The 24,488-nt window shown below is 38.9% G+C and overlaps 2 protein-coding genes across 5 annotated transcripts in view; one reads left to right on the top strand and one right to left on the bottom strand.

The window, feature by feature from the left end:
• Nucleotides 1-24,488, bottom strand: part of RALA (RAS like proto-oncogene A) — an 81,677-nt gene that overhangs the window by 15,027 nt on the left and 42,162 nt on the right. For all 4 annotated transcript variants that reach the window (XM_009002088.5, XM_078342249.1, XM_078342248.1 and 1 more), the window contains 2 exons: nucleotides 5,340-5,490; nucleotides 1,874-2,082 (listed from right to left, as the gene is read on the bottom strand). In XM_009002088.5, the coding sequence (XP_009000336.1) occupies nucleotides 1,874-2,082; nucleotides 5,340-5,453 (323 nt within the window). In that variant the 5' untranslated portion in view covers nucleotides 5,454-5,490. The remainder of the gene's footprint in view (nucleotides 1-1,873; nucleotides 2,083-5,339; nucleotides 5,491-24,488) is intronic.
• Nucleotides 8,672-24,488, top strand: part of LOC103794686 (uncharacterized) — a 68,400-nt gene continuing 52,583 nt past the window's right edge. The window contains exons 1-2 of the mRNA XM_078342143.1: nucleotides 8,672-8,798; nucleotides 8,943-9,012. Of these exons, the coding sequence (XP_078198269.1) occupies nucleotides 8,672-8,798; nucleotides 8,943-9,012 (197 nt within the window). The remainder of the gene's footprint in view (nucleotides 8,799-8,942; nucleotides 9,013-24,488) is intronic.

Here is a 24,488-nt window from a genome sequence, read left to right as displayed (position 1 = left end):
GTAAGGGTTTTTGAATTAAAGCAAATGTTTACTAAACATGTACTTAGTGTAGATTACATGCTAGCAACTATGTCATATATAGGTATTGGGGATACTGAGACAAGCAAGGAATCGGTCTTGCTCTCAAGAGTTTTGACCTTATTGGGAAAAACACAAATAAATCTAGCTCAGTATAAGAGTGTATTAAGCATGATACTGGAGCTGTAGCAAGGACATCACATATACAGATGAGGAATAAATGGATTTTGTGGATCATAGAGATGATCAGGAAGGCTAAGGAGAGGAGCTGATATTTATGCTACCCTTGCCATTTAGATCACGTGGAGTGCCTACTACAACCATTCAGATCTTCTCAAAAAAGCCTTTCCTATTGTTGGTGAGTCAGTAGAGTCATTTTTATTTATGGCAGGGGCAACGTATTAGAGGTACACCATAGAGCAATGAATTGTCCTTATTTTCTGTAACAGTAATAGCCCAAGATTCTTGGCATGAAAATACCTTATTCTCTTGAGATACCACTTTGGCTTTGGTGACTATGGTGATAACATTTATTCTGTTACTTAGAACAGGACTTGCTACATTATAAGCACTCAAATATACACTGAATGTATAAGCATCAGCATTTCTATGACTTTCAACATATCTCCCACAATTACAAGTTACCAGGGTCTGCCATCCTTTGCATGTCTTCATATATGAAATTCCTTCCTCATAGAAACCAAGAAACCTTATTGTATGATAAATTTATACTTCAAAGTTTCTCAAGTACATGCTTTTTGTAAAGAATGCTCTCTTAGAATAAGTTCTTGAGATTTTCAAGTGCACATTAAAAGGAATGCTCTGTATAAGCCTTGGTTTAGCTTTTTGCTTTACCACTTGAAATGCCCTCTTTCCTTATCTGTGAAAATCCCTCTTTTCTTCAAGCTCATCTATTTCATGAAGGTTTCCCAGCTTGTTTCCCCTCCCGGATCCTCTGTACTAACCACTGCACCTGTTTTCTACTTTGTCACTAAATTGCTTTTGCTTACATGCCTTATATATTCATCTAGGCTGTGTGAATCTTGAAAATAGAGAATATATTACATGCTTCTTTTCTGTCCTCCATAATCAAGCATACACTTAACAGAGAAATAAAAATATGTTTCATTTAATGAAAGAACACTTTGGATTTATGCATGTAGTATTTGCAAGACCACTCAAGAACTCTATGCCAAATTTCTCTTAAAGAGGAGGACCTCTTTCCCCTTCACCAAAACCAACTCCTCTAAAACCAAATGGGTGCCAGATTTGGATTACACGATAGATATTAAAAATAATATATAACAACCTAATGTGCCCATCTACAGTGATATTATTTCTATTTACAAATTCATTCATTCTGAAGGTTTCCATGCAATTAAAAAAAAACAAAAAACAAAAAATTCAGTCTATACTATCAGGGCATCTGTATTTTGAGGGGGATGGCAATGGGCCTGCTGAGCATTACAGGTGCTGAGAAACCAGAACTAACAGAGAAAGATGTAAAACCTGGGTAAGCTCCATTATGTGCTCTAAGTATGAACTGTTATGGCTGTAGTAGTTTACACTAAAGACAAATACTTCAGTAACTCACAGACTCTGGGTACTGAAGCTGTCACAAAATCAAGCTCTAATACAGCTGACACTAGGACAGCTGTAAGATTATGCAAAGTATCCTAAATTTCTGTGTGTATGTTAACATAGTAGAGTCATATACTGATATCAAAAAGGGAATACACACAATTAGAGACAGAGTAAAAGACTAACAAGTGAGAACCTCTGGTTTTCTACTTGTTTCTGGGGAAGAAATTGTTATACGGTATGTCACAAGCAAGAACATTACTCTAGGACATACCTGAAGTCAGCTGTAGCTGCAAAGGATTCCATTTCTGTAATAGAGAAGACACAGAGGAACCCCTCCCCGCTTCGGAAGTAGTTGTCTCTAATTGCTGCATAGTCCTCCTGCCCAGCTGTATCTAAGATATCGATCTGTACTTCCTCCCCATCCAGCACTACCTTCTTCCGGTAGCTGTCTGCTTTGGTAGGCTCATAGTCCTCCACAAACTAGAAAAGATAAAAACATACCAATTTGTAAATTATTGTTTTTACTTTTCAAAACTTCTTATTTTGAAATAATCATAAATTCATGTGAAGCTGCCAAAGTAGTACAAAGAGTTCTGTATATCCTTTACCCAGTTTCCAAAACTACATTAATTTCAGTTTTAATTTTAGACAATCTGTTGGTTTTCTCATTTGCAAAAAGAGAGGGCTGAATTATTACCTCTAGGCTGTTTACAGCTTGAAACAGCTTTTCTTCCTTAAAACACAAAACCTGCAAAAACTATTACACATATTTTACCAAATCTATAAGAACCTTTTTTTCTGTGACTCTAAATATAGATTTTCATGCTAGAATTGTGAAAATAACTTAAAAGTCAATATTTTGGTAAGCACTGGAAGTATCATTAAATCTTTTCTTTTTCTAAAATGAACCAAGTCAATAAAGTGATTTATACTACTCTACAGAAAGTAAAATCTTAAACTTTACGAGACTTCTTCCCAAACTTTCAAAGAGTACAATTAAACAACTTTACATTCTCACTCCCGTCGTCAGCCCCATAAATTTCACTTTAATATACCTTGATAAACCGGTAGGTATAGGTAGGCAGGTAGATGATAAGTACGTGTATATGTATGTAGATAAGGCCTTACCATACTGCCTAGGCTGGTCTTGGATTCCTGGGCTCAAACAATCCTACTGTCTCAGCCTCCCAAAGTGTTGGGATCACAGGTGTGAGCCACCATGCCTGGCCTATCTTTTGATATCGATGTTAACATGTATTCACATATACAGAGACATCTGTGGGTTTTTTATTAGCTCTTATAAATATTTTCATTATCTGATATGTTCTTACTTATTTGCTACGACTGTGCCCTGTCATTAGAATTTAACCACTCAGAGCAGGAACCTTGCATATGCATCATTGTATCTCTAAAGCCTACAACAGTGTCTGGTACATGGTAGATACTCAATAAATACTTATTTTTAAAATGGACACAGTGTATTTGTAACTGTAAAAGTTAAATAACGTTCCACCACATTTACGTGCTAATGTGCTTAGTTATTCATTAAAAGTCAGGCATGTGGGCTGGGTGTGGTGGCTCATGTCTGTAATGCCAACAGTTAGGGAGGCTGAGGTGAGTGGATTACTTGAGCCCAGGGGTTCAAGACCAGACTGGGCAACATGGCAAAACCCCATGACATGGTTTGGCTCTGTGCCCCGCCCAAATCTCATGTGGAACTGTAATTCCCAACACTGGGGGAGGGACTGGGTGGGAGGTGACCAGATCATGCTGTTCTCATGATAGTGAGTTCTCACGAGATCTGATGGTTTTTAAAGTGTGTGGCACCTCCCCCCTCACTCTCGCACTCTCTCCTGCTCCAACATGTGAGGATGTGCTTGCTTTTCTCTTCACCCTCTGCCACGACTGTAAGTTTCCTGAGGCCTCTTAGTCACGCCTCCTGTTAAGCCTGCAGAACTCTTTTCAATTAAACCTCTTTTCTTTATAAATTACCTAGTCTCAGGTAGTTCTTAATAGCAGTGCTGGAAAGATGGATACACCCTGTCTCTATAAAAATATACAACAATTAGCCGGGCGTAGTGGCACGTGCCTCTCAGCTACTTGGAAGGCTTGAAATGCCTCCCCTAGGAGGCAGGGGTTGCAGTGAGCTGAGACTGCACCATTGCAAGGGCGACAGAGTGAGACGTTATCTTAAAAAGAAGATTAGGCATGTGAATATTTTTACTTTTGGCTTCCTTATTGTCAAGGAGAAGACTGATTTAAGGATTAGTTTGAGACAAGATTAGCTCTTAAACAAAAACAGAATTGAACAAATAAATCAGTAATTTCATTTAAAGTAACATTTCAATCCTCTCTCCATAAACTTTTTTTTTTTTTTTTTTTAAGAGACAGGGGTCTTGCTCTGTCGTCTAGGCTGGAGTGCAGTGGCACAGTCATTGCTCACTATAACCTCCAATGCAAACGATCCTCCTGCCTCATCCTCCTAAGTAGCTAGGAAAACAGGCATGCAGCACCATGCCCAGCTAATTTTTAAAATATTTCACAGACATAGGGTCTTACTTTATTGCCCAGCTAGTTTAAACTCCTAGCCTCAAGTGATTCTCCTGCTTACACCTTCCCTAAACTTTTTAATTCAGTCATCAACAAGCATGGCAACTGATAGACTTAGGGGTTTTATTTATGTGTGTAAAAAGAATAGTCAGACACAGGCAGTAGAAAAAGACACAGGGGGTTGGGTGCACTGGCTCACACCTGTAATTACAGCTTTAGGAAGCCAAGGTAGGAGGACTGCTTTAGCCCAGGAGCTCAAGAGCAGCCTGGGCAACAGAGCGAGACCCTGGTCTCTATTTGAAAAAAATAAAAGGTTAAAAAAAAAAAAAAAAAAGATAAAGGACAGGGGGTGGGAAAAATCTGTAGGGATTTTTTTGGTCAAAAGACTGGGTTTAACACTTTGCTGCTCATCACAGATCACTTTTCTTAGGAAAGTTCAGTAACTTTCTGAGGTTCTGTTTTCACATCTGTAAAATGGGGATACCACCATCTCCCACACAAGATTGTCATGAAGACTAAGTTTTCTACAGCCATTAAACCTGGTTTTTACTGGGAGGAAACAGAAGTGAGGATAAATGTTTACGTTAAATTACCAACTCTTAAATCATGAAGAATCGGTAAGTCCTCCAGGGAAAGACGGTATTGCTGTATACAGGCTACACCTTAACTAAGGGTTATTCATATCAGGCCTGATATAAATTACATGAACATGAATCTGTAACCTGTGCAGTAACACAAATTTTCGTGATATGACCTTTACCTATTTAATGATGAGTGTAATGCCATGCCAAACACACAATAAATAACTGACTTCTTAATCAAGGCTATTAAAAGTTATTTTATATATGTTAACCTCCAGTCTCTATTAAGTATTATACCCACCACTTCTATTAATTAAAGGTAGGAATCTCCAATAAAACCTAAAAACAAAAAAGCTAAAGTTAGATTACTCAAAAATGGGTACTGTTTTTAGTTTAGTTTAGTTTTTAAAGCATGAGGTTTTCAAGGACCTTAAGTTCATGACTTGTTAAGTTATATACAGATGTTGGCTCTAAACACAAAAATGGGAAAAAAATTATTAGTAGCTTCATGGATTCAAAGAATCCATAAAAAATAGCACCAAAACCAAGCTAGGGAAATACTCTCTGAAAGTCTAAACTTTGATCCATTATAAAATTAGCACTTACCTCATCGTACATGAACTGCAGAGTCAGAGCTGACTTGCCCACACCACCACTGCCCACCATGATGACTTTGTGTAAGGCCAAAGAATTCTGACCCTTGGGCTTATTTGCAGCCATCTCGTGTCACAGTTTTCTCCAAATGATTAGGAAGAATCTAAGAAGAATGAAAGAATAAGTAATGCTCAGTATATTCTTCTTCAGAATTCCAGTGTAGGAAAGAGATAGGTCCTTAGAGTTCAATATACTAGATTTCAATCTGTAGTGATTTTAAACAGAATGGCAAATGAAGTATGCTCAGTGAAGGGAAGAACCATAAACCACTTATTGGAGACCACGGCAATAAAACGAGCCTATGACTCAAGGGCATTTCAGTTAAAGTAGTTGGGTTTTAGTAATGAGCTGTAATCAAAAGTGAAAATCTCCCAGTACGACCCGCATGCTGACAATAATGGGGTATTAACGGCAATATATCCACATAGGTATGAAAGCAGGCTAAAGGATCTCTTTGTTTTCACACTAATCTATATCGGCAATAATCAAAGGGATGTTTCTTCCCTTTTTTTGAGATGGAGTCTCACTCTGTCATCCAGGCTGGAGTGCAGTGGCATGATCTCAGCTCACTGCAGCCTCAACCTCCCAGGTTCAAACGATTCTCGTGCGTCAGCCTCCCGAGTAGTTGGGACTACAAGTGCGCACCACCATGCTTGTTTAGTTTTTGCAGAGACAGGGTTTTGCCACGTTGGTCAGGATGGTCTTGAACTCCTGGCCTCAAATGATCTGCGTGCCTTGGCCTCCCAAAGTGTTGGGATTATAGGCTGAGCCACCCTGGCCAAGATGTTTCTCCTGAGTAAGAAACAAGTGACCAAAAAAGACTGCTAATGCGTTCACTACATCATGCCTCACATTACGGACCTTATTGAAAGGCTTACTTAGTACTGTTTTATAGAAGAAGACATCCCATCCCAACAACTTGGTAGTAGAATTATCAACAGAATCCAACATTGTATACCCCAACTAGCAGATCACTGGAACATCTGTTTCTTGGGGTGGATGGCCAATCTATCTTAAATACTTGCATCTGGCATGCCTTCACTTTTCTCAGAGCATGCACTGTTTAATACATTTTTACACTCAGTGTGAAGAAGCCAGGTTCTTACAGAAGTTGTAGTGGTGATGTGAGTCCAGTTACCTTGGGCTATGTTTACTTGGCCTCAGAAAAGATCTTTTGAGGCCACAACAAACACTCTGAATGTGTGTGGAGACCCAAGCAAAGAGACTTTTTATTATTAGGGGTTGAGGGGTTGCACTCCTTGTCCTTGTCCTCAACAACTCTTTGACTTGCTTCAGACACAAACAGCTTTCCTAAGCTGCAGCTCCCAGAACCCTGTCCCTCCTGTTTCCCTCCCTATCTTGGGCCAATCTTTTCTAGCTCAGCTGTATCAGACCCATACTGGTCTCCTTCTGCTCTTCATTATTCCATGCTTCTTAGCCTTTGCCATGCAGCTTCCTCTGTTTGGCATGTTCTTATTCTATCTGGTTAACTCCTCTTGGTTTTTGGGTTTTAGTCTTACCTGAAACTCTCAACCTAAATTAGGTTCTACTCTGCTCTGAGCTCTCAGATAGCCATCTGATAACTTTTCTTTCATAACCCTTATCACAAGTTGAGATTGCCTGCATATGTATTAGGTTGGTGCAAAAGTAACTGTGGTTTTGGCCATCACTTTCAATGGCAAAACCGCATTTACTTTTTGTACCAACTTAATAGTTGTTTAATATGAGTCTTCTTCTCTAGCGTACCAGGAGCAGTGAGTTCAGGGCATGTCCATGTAAATAATGTAAATAACATGACTGGCTAATCAGCCTTTTAGTGCAAAAGCGTTAAATGAATGAATACACAAATGTTAGCAGTCTGACTTAACCTTGAGGAATGCGTTAGGCCAAGCTTGTCCAACCTGTGGCCCTTGGGGCACATGCTGCCCTCTGAATGCCCAAAACAAATTCGTAAACTTTCTTAAAACATGCGTTTTTCTTTTTTTTTTAGCTCATCAGCTATCGTTAGTGTATTTAATGTGTGGCCGAAGACCATTCTTCTTCTTCCAATGTAAACGGGAAAGCCAAAAGATTGGACACCCCTGGTTTTGGGCTGCACTGGTATAAAGTAGCTCTTGCTACTAGAGGTTCAGTCATAAGTAAGGGCCAGGACAATCTGCCATGGGTGTGTGCCTCATATACTGGCTGTAAAGGGCACCCAAGAGCTGGGCATGGCTTCAGGCCCCACCTAGAAATCATTCCCATATGCTTGTTTGCCCAATACAGAAAAATATTAAGAAAAACCCCCATAATCCTGCCGTCCACTTAACAACATGAACAGGCTAACATACCTCCTTGGAGACTGCTTTCAATCTACATTTAGCATAACTGAGATTATGTATACATAAATGATTTTTCATCCTGTTCTTACTGTATCATAAGCATTTTAGCATAAGCAGTTTGAACTGTTAAGTGTATGGCAAAAATTTTACACTTTCGGGCTAAGAGTTAAATTTAAATCAATGAACACAAATTCAGCCCTTCTTTTACCTGGGTATGAAGAACATGACCATTAGATTGTGAGTGCTTATCACTGCTCAGAAACAGTGAAAACTGCAGTACACTGCAGGTAACTAACTGGAACACTGAAAGATACCAAGTCTAAGCCAGTTTATGAAGCATGCTGCTGCTGGTGTTCCTAAACAAATCAGGAAGTGACCTCCTTTTTATGATCCTTCCTTGCTGGCAGTTATAATCATGTCACCGCTAATATATTTGTCTTATTTTTGAAACAGTACATATTACATGAGCTCGGGACATTACCATATCAATTAATACTCTAAGAGTTTTGTGTATGTGTGTGTGTGTGTGTGTTTGCGTGTATGTGTTCAAAAGAAAACACCTAGCGGTCACTACAACTGGGTTAAAACACTTTTCCTTCTAGAACAATTTAAAATACAATCTGTGACTCAGAAACAGAAAAGGAAGAAATTTCCAAGGACATTTTTCCAAAGTGCAAACACTTCCTAATAACTATGAGCTGCACATTTCAGACTATTAAGAGGCTGTCTAGGAAATGAAGCTCCCGCCACGAAAACACTACTTGACCCCCATTTTAGAAGACTTGGCACTCCACCACCTAACTCGTAAGCTCTGGTCTAGATGCTGTTTTGAATGATAAACAAGCAAAAGCCCCTGCCTATGTGAACTTAAGGCAAACACACACACAAATAAGCAAATCCCATTATTTGCTAAGTGCAATGAAAAAAATAAGGTGGTAATGGGGGAGGAGCTACTTTAACCAGATGGTCCGGGATGACTCCTCTGAAGAGGTGGCATTTGAGATGAGACCTGAACGTTTTGAAGAAACCAGTCAGCTCCAAGGGGAGAGCATTCCAGACATAGGGAATAACAAGTACAAAGACCTTGGAAGTGGGTGGGAGGGGGGAGCATGGCAGGAGAATTGCTAGGGACGGGAAGGCCAGAGTGGATAAAACCTAGTGTCAGTCTGTTTCCTGTTGCTGTAACAGAATATCTGGATAATTTATTTTTTAAAAAGAAATTTACTTCTTACAGTTCTGAAGGCTGGGAAGCCCAAGGGCATGGTAGCAGCATCTACACGGCTTCTGGTGGAAGGCATCACATGGCAAGTGGGCAAGAGTTTGTTTGCCACTGGTCCTATCACGGGGGCCCTACCCTGATGATCTTATCTGATCCTAATTACCTCCCAAAGCCACACTGTCAATCAACATATGAATTTGGGGATTACATTTCCAACACATGGCCAGGCGCAGTGGCTCATGCCTGTAATCCCAGCCCCATGGAAGGCTGAGGTGGGCGGATCACTTGAGGTCAGGAGACCAGCCTGGCCAACACGGTGAAACCCCATATCCACTAAAAATACAGAAAAATTAGCCGGGCGTGGTAGCAGGAGCCTGTAGTCCCAACTACACGGGAGGCTAAGGCAGGAGAATCGCCTGAACCCAGGAGGCGGAGGGTGCAGTAAGCCAAGATTGTGCCACTACACTTCAGCCTGGGCAACAGAGTGAGACTCTGTCTTACGAAGAAAAAAAAAAATTCCAACACATGAAATTTGCAGGACACATTTAAACCACAGCACCTAGTGAATGACTGGAGAGTAAGAGGAGGTAAAATTGGCAGGCACGCAGAGGTCAAATCACAAAAGGCCTTGAAGGTCACGTAAGTGTTTGGATTTTACTAGAACTGCAATGGGAAGCCTCTGGAGGTTTTAAGCAGGCAAGATCTATATTTTTAAAAAGATTATACTGGTTGGTATGCAGAGAATGGACAGTAGAAGTGCCAAGAGTTGAAAGTACAAGAGGCTATCTCAGTAGTCCATGCAAGGGAGAAGAGAGGCTTGGGCTACAGGAGCAGTGGCAGTAATGGTATTACCAGTTCCAGTATAACTACTAACACCATCCATACTGGGGACAAGGAACATTTACTGACCACTCATTAAATGCGAGGCACTGTTCTGAGCACTTTGCACATACTAATTCAGTTGAGTACTACATTTCAGATATTTACAATCCTAGGAGGTATATACTATTTTAACTTCATGTAACAGATGAGGAATCTGGGTCACAGATGTCGACTTGCTCAAGACTGAGCCAGAATTTAAACGGAGGCAGCCTGGCTCTCCTAACCACTATGTTATTTGGGATACATTTTGGAGAAACAGTAGATAGGGCTTCCTGATTGCCTGGGTGGGAGAAAATAAAACTAACCTTTAAGTTTTTGTCCCAAATATCTGAATGTTAGGCACCACTACCTACGATAGAGAGGGACTAAGAAGGAATAAGTCTGGGAAAGAAATCCCAAGCTCTGCTTGCATATTGTCTAGACATTTTCAACTAGAGTTGAAAGGAAAAACTAAATGTTCTACTCTGGAGTTCAGGTATGAGGGTAGAGATTGGAAAAAAAATTGAATGGCAGTTCACGGATGATATTTAAAGTCACAAAACTGTATGAGCTTCCTTAGGGATAAGATGAAGATGGATATGAGAAAGCAGCAGAAGAAGAGCCCTGAAACAACTCAACAGGCTAGTTCAGCAGGAGGAAATCTAGTGATCAGAGTCACCGAAGCCACCTGGCTTCGATCCTGCTGAGACTGAGGTGAGATATAGTAAGAGACTCAAGATGGAGGTTGTTGGTAACCTTGGGAAGAGTCATTTCACCAACTGAGGTAAGAATGGGGTGGGTGGTGCATGCCTGTAATCCCAGCCACTTGGGAGGCTGAGGCATGAGAATTGCTTGAACCTGGGAGATAGAGGTTGCAGTGAGCCAAGATCCAAGATCGCACCACTGCACTTCAGCCTGGGCAACACAGCATGACTCCGTCTCAAAAATAAAAACAAAAAGGAATAGAGTGGGTTTGGGTTGAGGAAAACAGAAGGTACAGAAATGGATTTTTATTCTTAAGATGAATGGAGAAATGTAATCATAACGGGAAGGTGTTAGGAAAAGGGCTTTTTGTTTGGTTGCTTTTTAAATATTATTAAGGGATGTTTGCAAGACAATCATCCAAGAGAGGCAGAAATTAATGATCTGGAAGACAGGGTGAACTCTAGGAGCAAAGTTCTAGAGTGGACTAGAACTGGGACCAGGAACAAAACAGGGGCAGGGACATCTCTTACTTTGTAATGGAAGGTGAGGCAAGCAAAGAATAGGGGTACAGGTGCCGGCTACAGATAGATTTACTTCTTTGACTCTATCTATATTTCTTCAATGAAATGTGACCACAAATAATTTTGTGAGAGAGTCGGAATTCAAAAGCAAGCCTGTAGAGATAGATCAATAGAACAGAATATACAAATATAGATCGAAATACATATTGCAGCATAGTGTGCAATAAAAGGTGGCACTTCAAATGGGGGATGGGGGGAGATGAAGAATAGTTCAACAGGTAGTGTTTGGACAACTGTTGAGCCAACTGGAAAAAAATAAAAGTTGGTTCTATTCTCCTCATACCAATATAAAGCCTAAATGGATCAAAGATTTAAGTGACAAAATGAAATCACAAAGACACAAGGAAAAAAATACGAAAGAATTGTTTGATAATCTTTTTTTCTTTTGAGACAGTCTTGCTCTGTCACCGAGGCTGGAGTGCAGTGGCATGATCTCAGCTCACTGCAAACTCTGCTTCCTGGGTTCAAGCGATTCTCCTGCCTTAGCCTCCTGAGTAGCTGGGATTACAAGGCACATGCCATGATGCCCAGCTAATAATTTCTATATTTTTAGTAGAGATGGGGTTTCACTATGTTGACCAGGCTGGTCTCAAACTCCTGATCCCAAGTGATCCGCCTGCCTCGGCCTCCTTTAAGTGTTGGGATTACAGGTGTGAGCCACAGCACTCAGCCTGTTTCATAATCTTACAGTGGGGAAGGTCTAAAGCATTACATAAAACCCAAGTCATAAGTTTGACAAATTTGACTACTCAAAAGGGCCAGGCGTGGTGGGCGAGGTGGGCTGATCACGAGGTCAGGAGTTCAAGACCAGCCTTAGTGAAACACCATCTCTACTAAAAATACAAAAATTAGCCGGGCATGGTGGCATGCATCTGTAGTACCAGCTAAACAGGTGGCTGAGGCAGGAGAATCACTTGAAACCAGGAGATGGAGGTTGTAATGAGCCAAGATCATGCCACTGCACTCCAGCCTGGGCAAAAGAGTGAGCCTCCATCTCAAAAGAAAAAAAAATTCTGCATGGCAAAATCTTCTAGAAGCAAAGTAAAAAGATAAAACTGTGGAAAACATTCGCAATTCATTTTACAGATAAGAGATGATTTCCCTATACAAAAAGTGACAACCCACTTCTCAATACTGCACTTCATGAGTCTTTTAAAAAGTTACTATAAATGAAATTAAAAACTGTAGGAAATTGGGCAAAAAATATGAATAGTCACAGAAAAGGATATACAAATGATTCTTAAATACACTTGACCTCACTGATAGATAAATACAAATAAAACTATATTGGGATCACAATGTTTTATCCATCAAATTGATAACTGTATGTTTGCAAAGGCTAGCAAACCAGAGTCCCCTTGACTTGTTTTTGTATGGCCTGTAAGTTAAGAATGGTTTTTATGTTTTTGAAGGGTTGGAAATAAAATTAAACCAACCAACCAACCAAACAAACAAAAAAAATGCAAGAGACAATGTGGCTTGCAAGCCTAAAATATTTACTGTGGGCCCTTTACAAAAAATTTTTATCTATCCCTGATGTAGAGAAATAGGCATATTCAATGATTGCTGGTGGAACTGTAAATCTGATACATGAAATAACATGTAACCACAGAAAATGCGGAAGGGCTTTATGCATTGAAATAGAAGGAACTCCAACACAGCACTAAAGTAGAAAAGTAAAAAAAAATGCAGAAGTACATATCCCATAAACATGAAAACAAAAAAGGAATATTCAGGATTTGCCTGCTTATATATTTGGAAGGATATTAAAAAAAAAAGGTAACACACGGTTGTCTGTGAAAATGGAAACTAAATCACTATAGAGGTGAGAGAGTATACCATTTTGTATATTTGATTTTTGTATCATGTAAATGCATAACTTATTTTAAAAATATAATTAAAACTGGTCATAAAATAAACCAATAAAGCCCTTTTATTTACTGTACGCAGCAAAACTGCAATTAACTACGTTCTTGGTACCTTTATATAAACTAGAAATTGGAGGTCTGAGCTTGAATTTTAATTAAAATATGACTTATCCACATGTACACACTTTTGTGTTTTTCCCCTTCAAATGAACAGGGATACTTGAATTTCAAACTGTGTAACTTATCTGGCTCCTCAATCATTTTCTGTCTCTTACTGTTCAACTTTTTAAAGTGATGTCCGAGAATAATACCATAGAATCTATTTGGGGTGCTGGGTAGGCTTCAAGTTTTCAAGCTCACTGTTTTTCTCTGCTTCATCCAGAAACTAGACACCTACACCATGCTCATATGAGCTACTTGAGTTATTTCCTTTCTTCTTTACTTCATTTTTCCTTCTCTCCAAAAATACACCAAGTGCCTATCTTATTACGTAAGGCACTGTGCTAGGTGCTGGGCTATGGAATGGAACTCCACAGGCCTATGTTCCTGCCCTTGTATGTTCAGTTAACAGGTTCCACACTGCATTAGTTTCTTGTTGCTGCCGCAGAAAATACCACAAAATTAGTAGCTTAAAACGACATATATTTATTCTCTTACAGTACTGGATTCCAGAAGTCCAAAATGAATCTTGAAGGGCTAAAATGAAGATGTCAACAGGGCTGCTTCCAGGAGAAGCTCCAGGAGAGGGGGCTCCAGGAGAGAATGCGTTCCTTAATTCTTTTGCTTTTAGAGCCTGGGGCATTCCTTGGCCCCTGGTCGCATCACAGAAGCATCGCTCTGCTTCTGTGGCAATACTGCCTTCTCCTCTGCTGTAGTCAAACTAAAACCTCCCTCTACTTCCCTTTTATAGGGCACTTGTGATATGTTTAGGACCCACCCAGATGATCCGGAATAATTTCCTCACCTCAAAATCCTTAATTATGCCGACAAAATTCTTTTTTGCCCACATAGGGCAACATTCACAGGTTCTAGGAGTTAAGACATGGATATTTTGTGGGGCAATTACTCAGTCTACTGCTCATCACCCACGGCAAAGTGGGTCAAAAAGCTTTGGACCACACATCTCCAATCCAGACTCTAAGCTCTCTATTTTAAACTTTAAAAATTTTTCTAAAAAATAATCAATCCAGTTTTTTCAATACTTACTAAGGAATACTCTACCAAGTAAGGTGTCAAATACCCCATGCCCATCAAAACAAAAACCCCTATAATCTATGTATTTCCAGAGTTCATTATCTTCTTTAGATGTTCAATAGAGAAGCTCATTATAGTATCAGCACAGCTAATCCAAAAATCCAAAGTGTGAAATGCTCCCAAATCCAACCCTTTTTGAGTGACGGCATGACTCGCAAAGGAAATGCTCATTCGAACACCTGGGATTTTTGGATTAGGGACGCTGAACCGGTCAGTATGATGCAAATATTCTAAACGCTGAAGAAAACCCAAAATCTCAAACACTTCTGACCCCAAGCATTTCAGATAAAGGGTATACAACCTCTTTTAGGCTTCAGTCTAATAAAAATATTTTCTGATAAGAGTTGTGAGAGAATGCTTTTTAGTAAAGAGATTCAGTGAGGCATTTCCCTTGCCTTCAATTTGAATGGTGCACTAAAGGCTTATGATCATTAAAGCTCTGTTCCTACCAAACCATTACAAATCACAAGTACGTAAAGGCCTATCAGTGAATGGAAAGTATTTCATATAAACAACTCATACATGATACTCCTTATCTGCATTAAGAATCTTTACTCAATTAAAAAAACCAGGTAGTATAAAATGAACAATTTGAGAAGAGGTAGAATATACATGCCCAAGAAAAGAAGATACACAGTTTTTGTTATTTTTATTTCCCAGATATAGTCTCACTCTGCTGCCCAGGCTAGAGTGCAATGGTACCATCACGGCTCACTGCAGCCTTGACATGCTGGGCTTAAGTGATCCTCCCACCTCAGCCACCTGAGTAACTAGGACTACAGGTATGTGCCACCACTCTCGGCTAAGTTTTAAAATTTTTTGTAGAGACAGTTGCCCAGGCTGGTCTTGAACACCTGTGTTGCCCAGGCTGGTCTTGAACACCTGGGTTCAAGCGATCCTCCCACCTAGGCCTCCGTGTTAGGACAGGCTGAGCCACTGCGCCAGGCCCACAAGTGTATTTTCCTAATTGACTGAAGAACAACTATCATCAATACAGGCTGAGTATCTCTAACCTGAAAATCTGAAACGTTTTGAGCATTGATATGATGTTACAAGTAGAAAATTCCACACCTGACCTCATGTGACCTCATGTGGGTTGCAGTCAAAACACAAGTGCATGATACAGTTTATTCAGCATCCCCAAGACCTTCCTAACCCTCTTCCGCTGCAATGTATCTTTTCTGAACATGCCCAGATTCTCCCATGCAAGCATTCCCACAAAGGGTAGTAAAATGGTTCCATGTATATAGACTTTGTTTCACACATATAATTATTAAAAATTGGCTCATGCCTGTAATCAAAGCACTTTGGGAGACCGAGGCAGACAGATCACCTGAGGTCAGGAGTTCAAGACCAGCCTGGCCAAAATGGCGAAACCCTGTCTCTTCTGAAAATACAAAAAAACCAGCAGAGTATGTTAGTGTGCACCTGTAATCCCAGCTATGCAGGAGGCTGAGGCAGGAGAATCGCTTGAACCCAGGAGGCGGAGGCTGCAGTGAGCTGAGATCACACCACTGTACTCCAGCCTGGGCAACAATAGAGGGAGACTTTGTCTAAAAAAAAAAAAAAAAAGTATAAAATTACCTTCAGGCTATGTATATAAAGTGTATATGAAACATAAATGAATTTCGTGTTTAGACTTGGGTCCTATGCCCAAGATATCCCAATATGCATTTGCAGATATTCCAAAGTCCAAAAAAATCCTGAAACATTTCTGGTCCCAAGCATTTAGGATGAAGGATACTCGATCTGTACTATTTAACGTTTCAGAGGACAGAGAAAGCTTCCAAATTCTTTTTAGTGAGCTAGCCTAACAGTGATGCAAAGTGCTGACAAAAATAGAACAAAGACAAAATAGAATGATTGGACTATCACATGAACATGGGGCAAAAATCCTGCGTAAAACATGGTAACAGACAGAATCTAGCACATTAAAAGAATAAACCAAAGCGACCAGGTGTGGTTCAAACCAGGTACAAGAATGGCTTAGAATTTTAGTAAGTCATAATTTCTGATGTTAATAGGTTAAAAAATCATATGAGTATTCTATAGCTTCTAGAATATTTGATAAAATTGCTCATAAAAATGTAGAAATAGATTAGTGTTTAATCACACAGAAACTGGCTGTCTTAAAACCCAAACTAGGCCCAGTGCAGCAGCTCTAACCTGTAATCCCAGTGCTTTAAGAGGCTGAAGTGAGAGGAGGCTTGAGCTCGAGTTCAAGGTTACAGTGAGATATGATTTTACCACCGCATTCCAGCCTGGGCAACAGAGGTACTGTTTTTTTGTTTTTTTTTTTTTTACAGTGCATGCCTGTAGCCCCAGGTAATTAGTTCCAAGCTAATTTTCTTTGTTGTTGAATTTTTAGTAGAGACAAGGTCTCACTATGCTGCCCTGGATGGTCTTGAACTGCTGGGCTCAAGCAATAGCCTAGCTTGACCTCCCAAAGTGCTGGGATTATACGTGTGAGCCACTGAGCCTGGCCGACCCTCTTTTTTAGGAGGGTCTTAAAAAAAGACCCTGTTTCTTAAAAAAAAAAAAAAAACATAAAAAACCATTTTTAATGACAAAATAAAAGCACTTCCATTAACATCAAGAGTAAGATAAGGATGGCCACTAGCATCACTCTTAGCACTGTTTTGGAAGTAGTACCATATTAGAAAAAAAAAAAAAAAAGAGGCAAATGATCATTATTAACTGATAATGTGATTTCCTACCTAGAAAGACCAAAGGAATCAACTGAAAAATTACTGCAAATAGTAGATTTCAAAGGGTAAATGGTTATATAATCAATATAACATATACATTTATAACCTCACTCACAGAGAGTATATAACTAAGAATAAAATTAGCACTAACTGTGTAAGATATACACGAAGACATTTTAATAATAAGAAGTAACATAAAGGGTGATTTGAAAAAATAAAGACATCCTGTTCTTGGACCATAGTGTATTTTGGTAAAGACACAAAGCTCTGCCAGTAAAAAAGACCATTAATTATGAAAATTAAAAATATCTTCATGATTTAAAAAAACTCTAGTAATTCAAAATACAAAGGACCGGACTCAGAAGTCATCTGATCTGTGTCCTAAAGTTTTCTTTGTCATAAAATTTGTGAAGATAATTTCTTTTTTTCTGAGACGGATTCTCACTCTGTAGCCCAGGCTGGAGTGTAAAGACGTGATCTTTGCTCACTGCAACCTGCTTCTCTCAGGCTCAAGCACCCTCAGCCTCCTGAGTAGCTGCGATTACAGGCGTGTGCCACCAGGCTCAGCTAATTTTTGTTTTGTATTTTTAGTAGAGACAGCGTTTTGCCGTATGTTGAAAACTGACTTGAACTTTTTCTTTAAGGGAAGGTTGATTGACATACAATAAAAGTTACCCTTTTAAATGTAGTTTAATGAGTTTTGATAAAAGTATACAGTCATGTAACTACCATCACAATCAAGATACAGAACATTTCCATCACCCCAAAAAGTTTCCTCCTGCCCCTTTGCAGACAATCTTCTCCATCACACTGGCAGCCACTGATAGGATTTCAGGCCTTACTCTTCTGCCTTTTGGATCATAATATGTGTAGCTTTTTATGCCTGGCTTCTTTCCATTAGGCAAGGCTTTTGAGACACACAAATATTGTTGCATGTATCAGTGCATGTATCTTTTTTTAAATTGCTGAATAGTATTCCATTGTCTGGATATATCATGATTTATGTTGTTTCCATTTTTAAAAAAACTTTATGATAAAGCAGCCATAAACCTTTGTGTACAGGTTCTATGTATACACACGTTTTCATTTTTCTTGGGTAAACAATAGGAGAACTAGTAGGTTGTATGGTGTGTGTTGAAATGTTTTCCAAAGAGGTACTTTTTTCATTTCCACTAACAACGTACAAGATTTCCAGTTGTTTTCACATCTTGCTACTGTCCCAGGCTTTTAATTTTAGGCAGTCTAATGAATGTGTAGTGGCATTTCATTATAGTTTTAATTTACATTTTCCTAATAACTAATCATGTTGGGCTCTTTTCATGTAGTTAATTGACATCCATATGACTCTGGTGTTGAAATCTTTTGTCCATTAAAAAATGTTTGTCTTTTTAGTGAGTTTTAAGAGTTCTTTATATATTCTGAATCATATCCTTTCCAGAGATGTATATTGACAACCTTTTCTTCCATTTTGTAGCTTATATTTTCTTGAGGTTTTTTTTTTTGAGACAGAGTTTCGCTCTTGTTACCCAGGCTGGAGTGCAATGGGGTGATCCTGGCTCACCGCAGCCTCCTGGGTTCAGGTAATTCTCCTGCCTCAGCCTCCTGAGTAGCTGGGATTACAGGCACGCACCACCATGCCCAGCTAATTTTTTGTATTTTTAGTAGAGACAGGGTTTCACCATGTTGACCAGGATGGTCCCGATCTCTTGACCTCGTGATCCACCGGCCTCGCCTCCCAAAGTGCTGGGATTACAGGCGTGAGCCACCGCACCCAGCCGACATGTTTTTTGACGAGTATTTTTCTTTATGCTTTTGGTGTTCCAAAAATGTTTGACAAATTTCAAGTGGCAAAGTAACCACTATGTTTTGAATATTTATAAAGAAAGACATTATTCAGTTAATAATTTATTATAAAGAGATGGAAGGAAGCCCAGTCAAAAAAATGACATTAGTTATAACTGACACCCCAAACAGTTAGGACCTCCATTTTAAATATGCAATCAAACTCCACAGGAACAACATCCAAAGTAAGAAAATCCCTGAGGCAGTTTCCTACTTTTGAAACGTAACAACTTAGTATTTTCCAATTACTCTGTAGTGAGTAAGGAGAACACAAAATAATAGCAAAGACTGAACTAAGAGCTCTTAAAACTCACTAAAAAGACAAAACAAACTTTCTTTTTTCCCCATTCACGTTTTTTACTAAAGCACCCACAAGTTTCTGTGCAATGTACAAACATGAGCTGGCCCTGGGACAGGCCCAGGGTCTCTGAGACAGAGAGGCGGTAACCAGACTTCCTGATCCAAGCCCCACCCACCTCCCATGCAAAGACCAAACCCAAGATCCCAGGCAGTGACATTTTTTAATGGACAAAAGATTTCAACACCAGAGTCATATGGATGGCAATGGCTTAAAGATGGCTTAACATTTTGCCTTGTCTGCAAAATAAAATTTATTTATAAGACTTGCCAGACATGTTGTCAGACATCAAAGCACAGAATCAACATTAGGAAGGCTCAAATTACTTTATCTCCCTGGATTTCGGCTTATTTGTAACACTAAGGTTGATATTAATAAAATAGCATATGTAAGATAGCTAATACACATAATTAAGTATTCAATAAAGGGTAACAAATATTCAGGCATCTTTTTAGAAGACTCTAACTTTATATGCCACATATATTCAGTCCCTAGTCAGTGCAAAATCATTACCAGTAGCACAAAGGTAAAACCCTCACCACAGTTAAAATTTATAAAAAAATTTATAAAACACATCAGAAAGTGATGGCTGAGACTTCAAAGACAAAACATTAGCAAATCAAGTGAACCTTGAGGTGACAGTAAGAAAGGAAGCTATAAGGCCAGGCACAGTGGCTCACGCCTGTAATCCCAGCACTTTGGGAGGCCGAGACGGGCAGATCACCTGAGGTCAGGAGTTTGAGACTTGCCTGACTAACATGGTGAAATCCCATCTCTACTAAAAAGACAAAAATTAGCCAGGTGTTGTGGTAGGTGCCTGTAATCACAGCTATGCAATGGAGAACCACCAGGAGTTTTAAAAAGTGAGGAGACACTGGGACTCAAAAGGCAGGAAGAACAGGTGGAAGGCTACAGGTCAATGATGACTTGAGTTAGAACTAGGGAGGAAGAATGGATGGATCTAAAAGATATTAAGAAAAAAAAAGAGTCAAATGAACTAGATTAGATGTGAGGGGTAAAGGAAAGTGAGAATTTAAGCCAAAATAACCATCCTCCTAGCTGGAGTGAATATAGGTAAGGAAAAGAAGGGGAACAAGCAGCTTCCGCGGGACCAGGTAGGAGTGGGAGGGGAGAGAAGAGTTACTGCAAGGAAATGCTGGAAATCAATATCAATCTTTTAAAAGATCAAAATATTTAAAAAGAAAAATGAGAGTAGCCTACGAATAAACAGGTTTCTTACCCTAACCCCAGTAGTTCTGCTACCAGATAATTACCTGAATGTTTTCAGCAATATTGAGAAATAAGTAACAGGGTAGAACTTGAAAGGCGAAAAAGGAAATAAAAGACTCATAAACTGCTATTTATATTTTAATATTTGTTTTTCAACCCTTGTGATCTCAAAATAAGATTATGTAGGTTAGAAAAGCATTAATAATTAATTGTAAAAATATACGTGTGCTTCCATATTCCTATGCTAATTCTGGAAGGATACATAACCTTTTGATTTTGATCCATATGAATGTATTACTTATTTGGAAATTGAATATATGTTTTTATTTACTGAATTTAACAGCTACAAAATTGAATAAAGAAATAATGTTCAGCTGGGCGCGGTGGTTCACAACTGTAATCCCAGCATTTTGGGAAGCTTATAATGGGAGGATCACTTGAAACCAGGAGTTTGAGACCAGCCTGGGCAACATAGTGAAACTCTGCCTCTACAAAAAAAAAAAAAAAAAAAAAAAATTAGTCAGATGTGGTGGCACATGTCTGTAGTCCTAGCTACTCAGGAGGCTGAGGCAGGAGGATCATTAAGCTCAGGAATTTGAGGCTGCAGTGAGCTAAGATTGAACAACTGTACTTTGGCCTGGGCAAGAGAGTGACACCCTGTCTCTACGAAAATAATAATAATGCAGGCTTAGATGCTTAATAGATCTAATTTTTAAAAGTATAATTTATGTAATTTAAACCTGCTTTAGATTTTATGTATGAGCTACAAATTAAGTATATAGCCTGGTAGTTTGAGTTTCTCTTATTGATATATTTATGAACTTCATATTGTGTATGAAAGCTTTGTTAATTTAAAAAAATGCACCCACAGAAAATAACTGAAGTAACCATGCCTGAATGATCCAGTTTAAAAATGAGGAGGGCACTTGCTTAACTGATTAAGACTTACACCATGTATTAGAATAGTGACAGAAAGTTTACTAGTAGACTTTTTTTAAAAAAAAAAAAAAAAGAGATAGAGTCTCGCTTTGTCACCCAGGCTGGAGTGCAGTGGTGCTATTATACCTCACCATAGCCCTGAACTCCTGGGCTCAAGCAATCTTCTTGCCTCAGCCTCCTGAGTAGTTGGGACTACAGGCACGCCTGGTTAATTTTATCTATTTTTTTTTTGTACAGACAGGGTCTCCTTATGTTGCCCAGGCTGGTCTTGAACTCCTGGCCTCAAGTGAACTTCTCATCTTGGCTTCCCAAAGGGCTGATATTATAGGCATAAGACACTGTGCCTGGCTCACAAACGAAGTATTTTAAAAGAAAAATCTGAGCACAGCCTCTGGTTTACATGAAGACATCTGTCAAATCCCACTCTTTAATACATGTTTCATTAGTAAGGTGGCTCTCTCTTTGTATAGCTCTGATCTTTTGGTGTGCTTCTGGATTTCCTTTTTCTTTTTCTTATGCGTATATTGTGCGCCAACATATTTATTGAGTCAGGTACTATGCTCAGCATTGGGAAAGGGTTGGGGGTAGGTTCATAGATGAGCAAGTCAGGATTCTTGACTTCAAAGATCTTAGAATCAATTAGAGATGGAGCAACAGGAAGAGGGGAGAGAATGTATTAAATTCTAATACATCACTTTGCCTTTTGCATTCCTTCCCACTTATGTCACACTTGCCGTTTTATGTTGTTTTATTGGCTTCATAGCTATAATTTTTAATGGCTATGTAATATATCATCCTGGAGACACAAAGCAATTTACTTACCATATACCATAATGTAAGACATTAGAGCTGTTTTGAATTCTTCAAAATTATAATAGATGACCATCTATTTATTTCTACATTTAAAGTAGTTTCCATGAGATAGAATCTAAGAAATGGAAAATTAACAAACTGACTGTTGAAGGTTTATCATGCACATTGTCCAACTGCTTTTTTAAAGTGCTGTATCTGGCACATATAACTATGCTAGTATTGCTAGTATCCCTAATGGCAATGAGTATTCTTTTTAAAAACCTGCTACTTACATACTGTGAAAAAGACCTCATTGTTATTTCTAATTACATCTTTCATTTCTTAAAGAGAGTGAACATTTTTTCTATGTAGTATTTATTTTGTGAATTGCTAGTTCTCATCCTTTACTCATCTGGCAATAAATATTTTGTATCACATTTTGTGTAATTTCATGGCACCATTAGGTAGGCTTTCTTTTATCTTGCTCTCCCTTTCCACTATAGTAAGTTTCCTCTGTCATGTGGCATTTCAAAGTTTCACTTTATGGTTCATGGGCAAGAAACAGGTTGACAGGTTGGCTCCTTCTCCAAATATCACAACAAATAAGAGTTTATCCTGGGTTGCTAAAATGTTCGTTAGAACTCCTAGTTCTCCCAGGCTGTGAGTTCAGAAAGAAATGCTTTTTGAAGCAGATTTCCAAAATTAGCATGAGAACCGATGTTGCTGCAATCTTTGTATGGGCTGGGTGTGTGGGTAGGATATTGAGCTAGCTTTTCAGGTATACTCCTTTAATTAATAGCATGTCCTATCATCCCTTCTGCTCTCTGTTCTTTCTGATTCATTGCTTAAAGTCTCTTCAAGACTCAGTAAGGAAGAATAGATTCCACTCACAGGCTTCCCCCTGGGAATGCTGGGTTGGGGCTTCCTTTGCCCCGCTTCATCCATCAGCACCATCTGTTTTCTGTCTTCTACAACCTAGAAAGTCTCTGCTCTGCTGATGGTCACTCCATCTGTTCCCATTCTCACTGCTATTACAGAATTACACATTTCTGTCTGTAAATTCCTTTTTCTGTCTTTTCACGGGGAGTTGCGGATAGGAGGTAGACACATATATTTAGTCTACTGGCTTTCACTATGAACTTGAGTTAAAATCCTGAGTTGACTTGATTTGGAACCCCAAAATAGTTCAAGTTTAGAAACTATAAAAAAAATTCCGAGATATTCAATTAAAATTAGCCTGAGTTTTAAAGAATACTATTTTTTCAGTACCAACTTCAAGGGTGAATCAATTTCCTGATACGGATGACCAAAGAATCATAAAAAAAACACAAAAGTTTTAAATGGGGATAATATCTGGCATCAAAAAGAGTGGGAATGAGGCGCAAATGGGAAAGAAGAGAAAAGAAAGTTAATGGTCTGAACTGCTACAGAGAAGGGTTGAAGTGATTTTTTTCCCCAAAAAAATGTTTTTTTTTTCTTCACAGCATTGGGACAAGCTGGCCAAAACTCAAAATTTATAAGAAGACATACTGATCAGTCAAAAATACAAAGCCTTGAAAATTAAGTATTGACATTATTTTTACAAACCAGGAAGATAAAGCTAAAGACTGACTCTACAGCAACAAAGATTCTCTTTGTGCCAATTAACCTTTACCACAGCTCTTTCACAGACCACCTGCTGAAGGCTTACTTTGGAACTCTGGGTGAAGAGCCAATTCTTTTTACGGAGTAACAGGGAGCAGTTTAAAAAGAAAGAAAATATAAACTAGTAATCTTTTAAATTCTGACTTCCTATATATGGCACCCCACATCCAACCAGTCAGGTTAACCTCTTGGTATATAAGATCCTCTTCATATAAATAAGGCATTGAGAATGTCACTTTTTAAATTTAAAGCATCCTGCCGGCGCTGAACATAAAAATATATTACCTGAAATTATGTTTAATGACAACTGAGTATTATCAATTACATTCTCCACTACAAGTCTGTTTAGCACTGGCTCAATTCCAAGGGCAATCCTGAATGCTGTTGAGTACACCTAATCCTACCATTCATGTTCATCACCTCCCAGCACACACAGGCACAGGTGGGACTTGAGATCCTCTTACCCACAGTGTTTTTTCACGATTATAAAAGTAACATATGCTCATTATATACAACTTAGAGAGTAAAGAGAAGTGAGAAAATGTCACCTTTGTGGCCCTGTCACCCAGTATAAATTTTTTGTAATTTTTACTATCTTCTAGGACTACCTTATACAAAGTAGTCAGCCAATCACACAGAGGAAGCTAAGAGGAAAATTCCAAGGAAAACAGGAAAAAGAAAGGGGAAAAAGGGAGATTAAAAACTCCAATTGCCTGGATAGGACAAAAACTTCAGGGAAAAAATAAATAATCTTCCCATTTATTGAATGCTTATTCTAT

The sequence above is a fragment of the Callithrix jacchus genome, chromosome 11 (assembly GCF_049354715.1).
Source record: "Callithrix jacchus isolate 240 chromosome 11, calJac240_pri, whole genome shotgun sequence".
In the NCBI taxonomy this organism is placed as follows: domain Eukaryota; kingdom Metazoa; phylum Chordata; class Mammalia; order Primates; family Cebidae; genus Callithrix; species Callithrix jacchus.
Note: the sequence above shows the minus strand (reverse complement) of the source record. Positions and strands in the feature narration are given on the sequence as shown.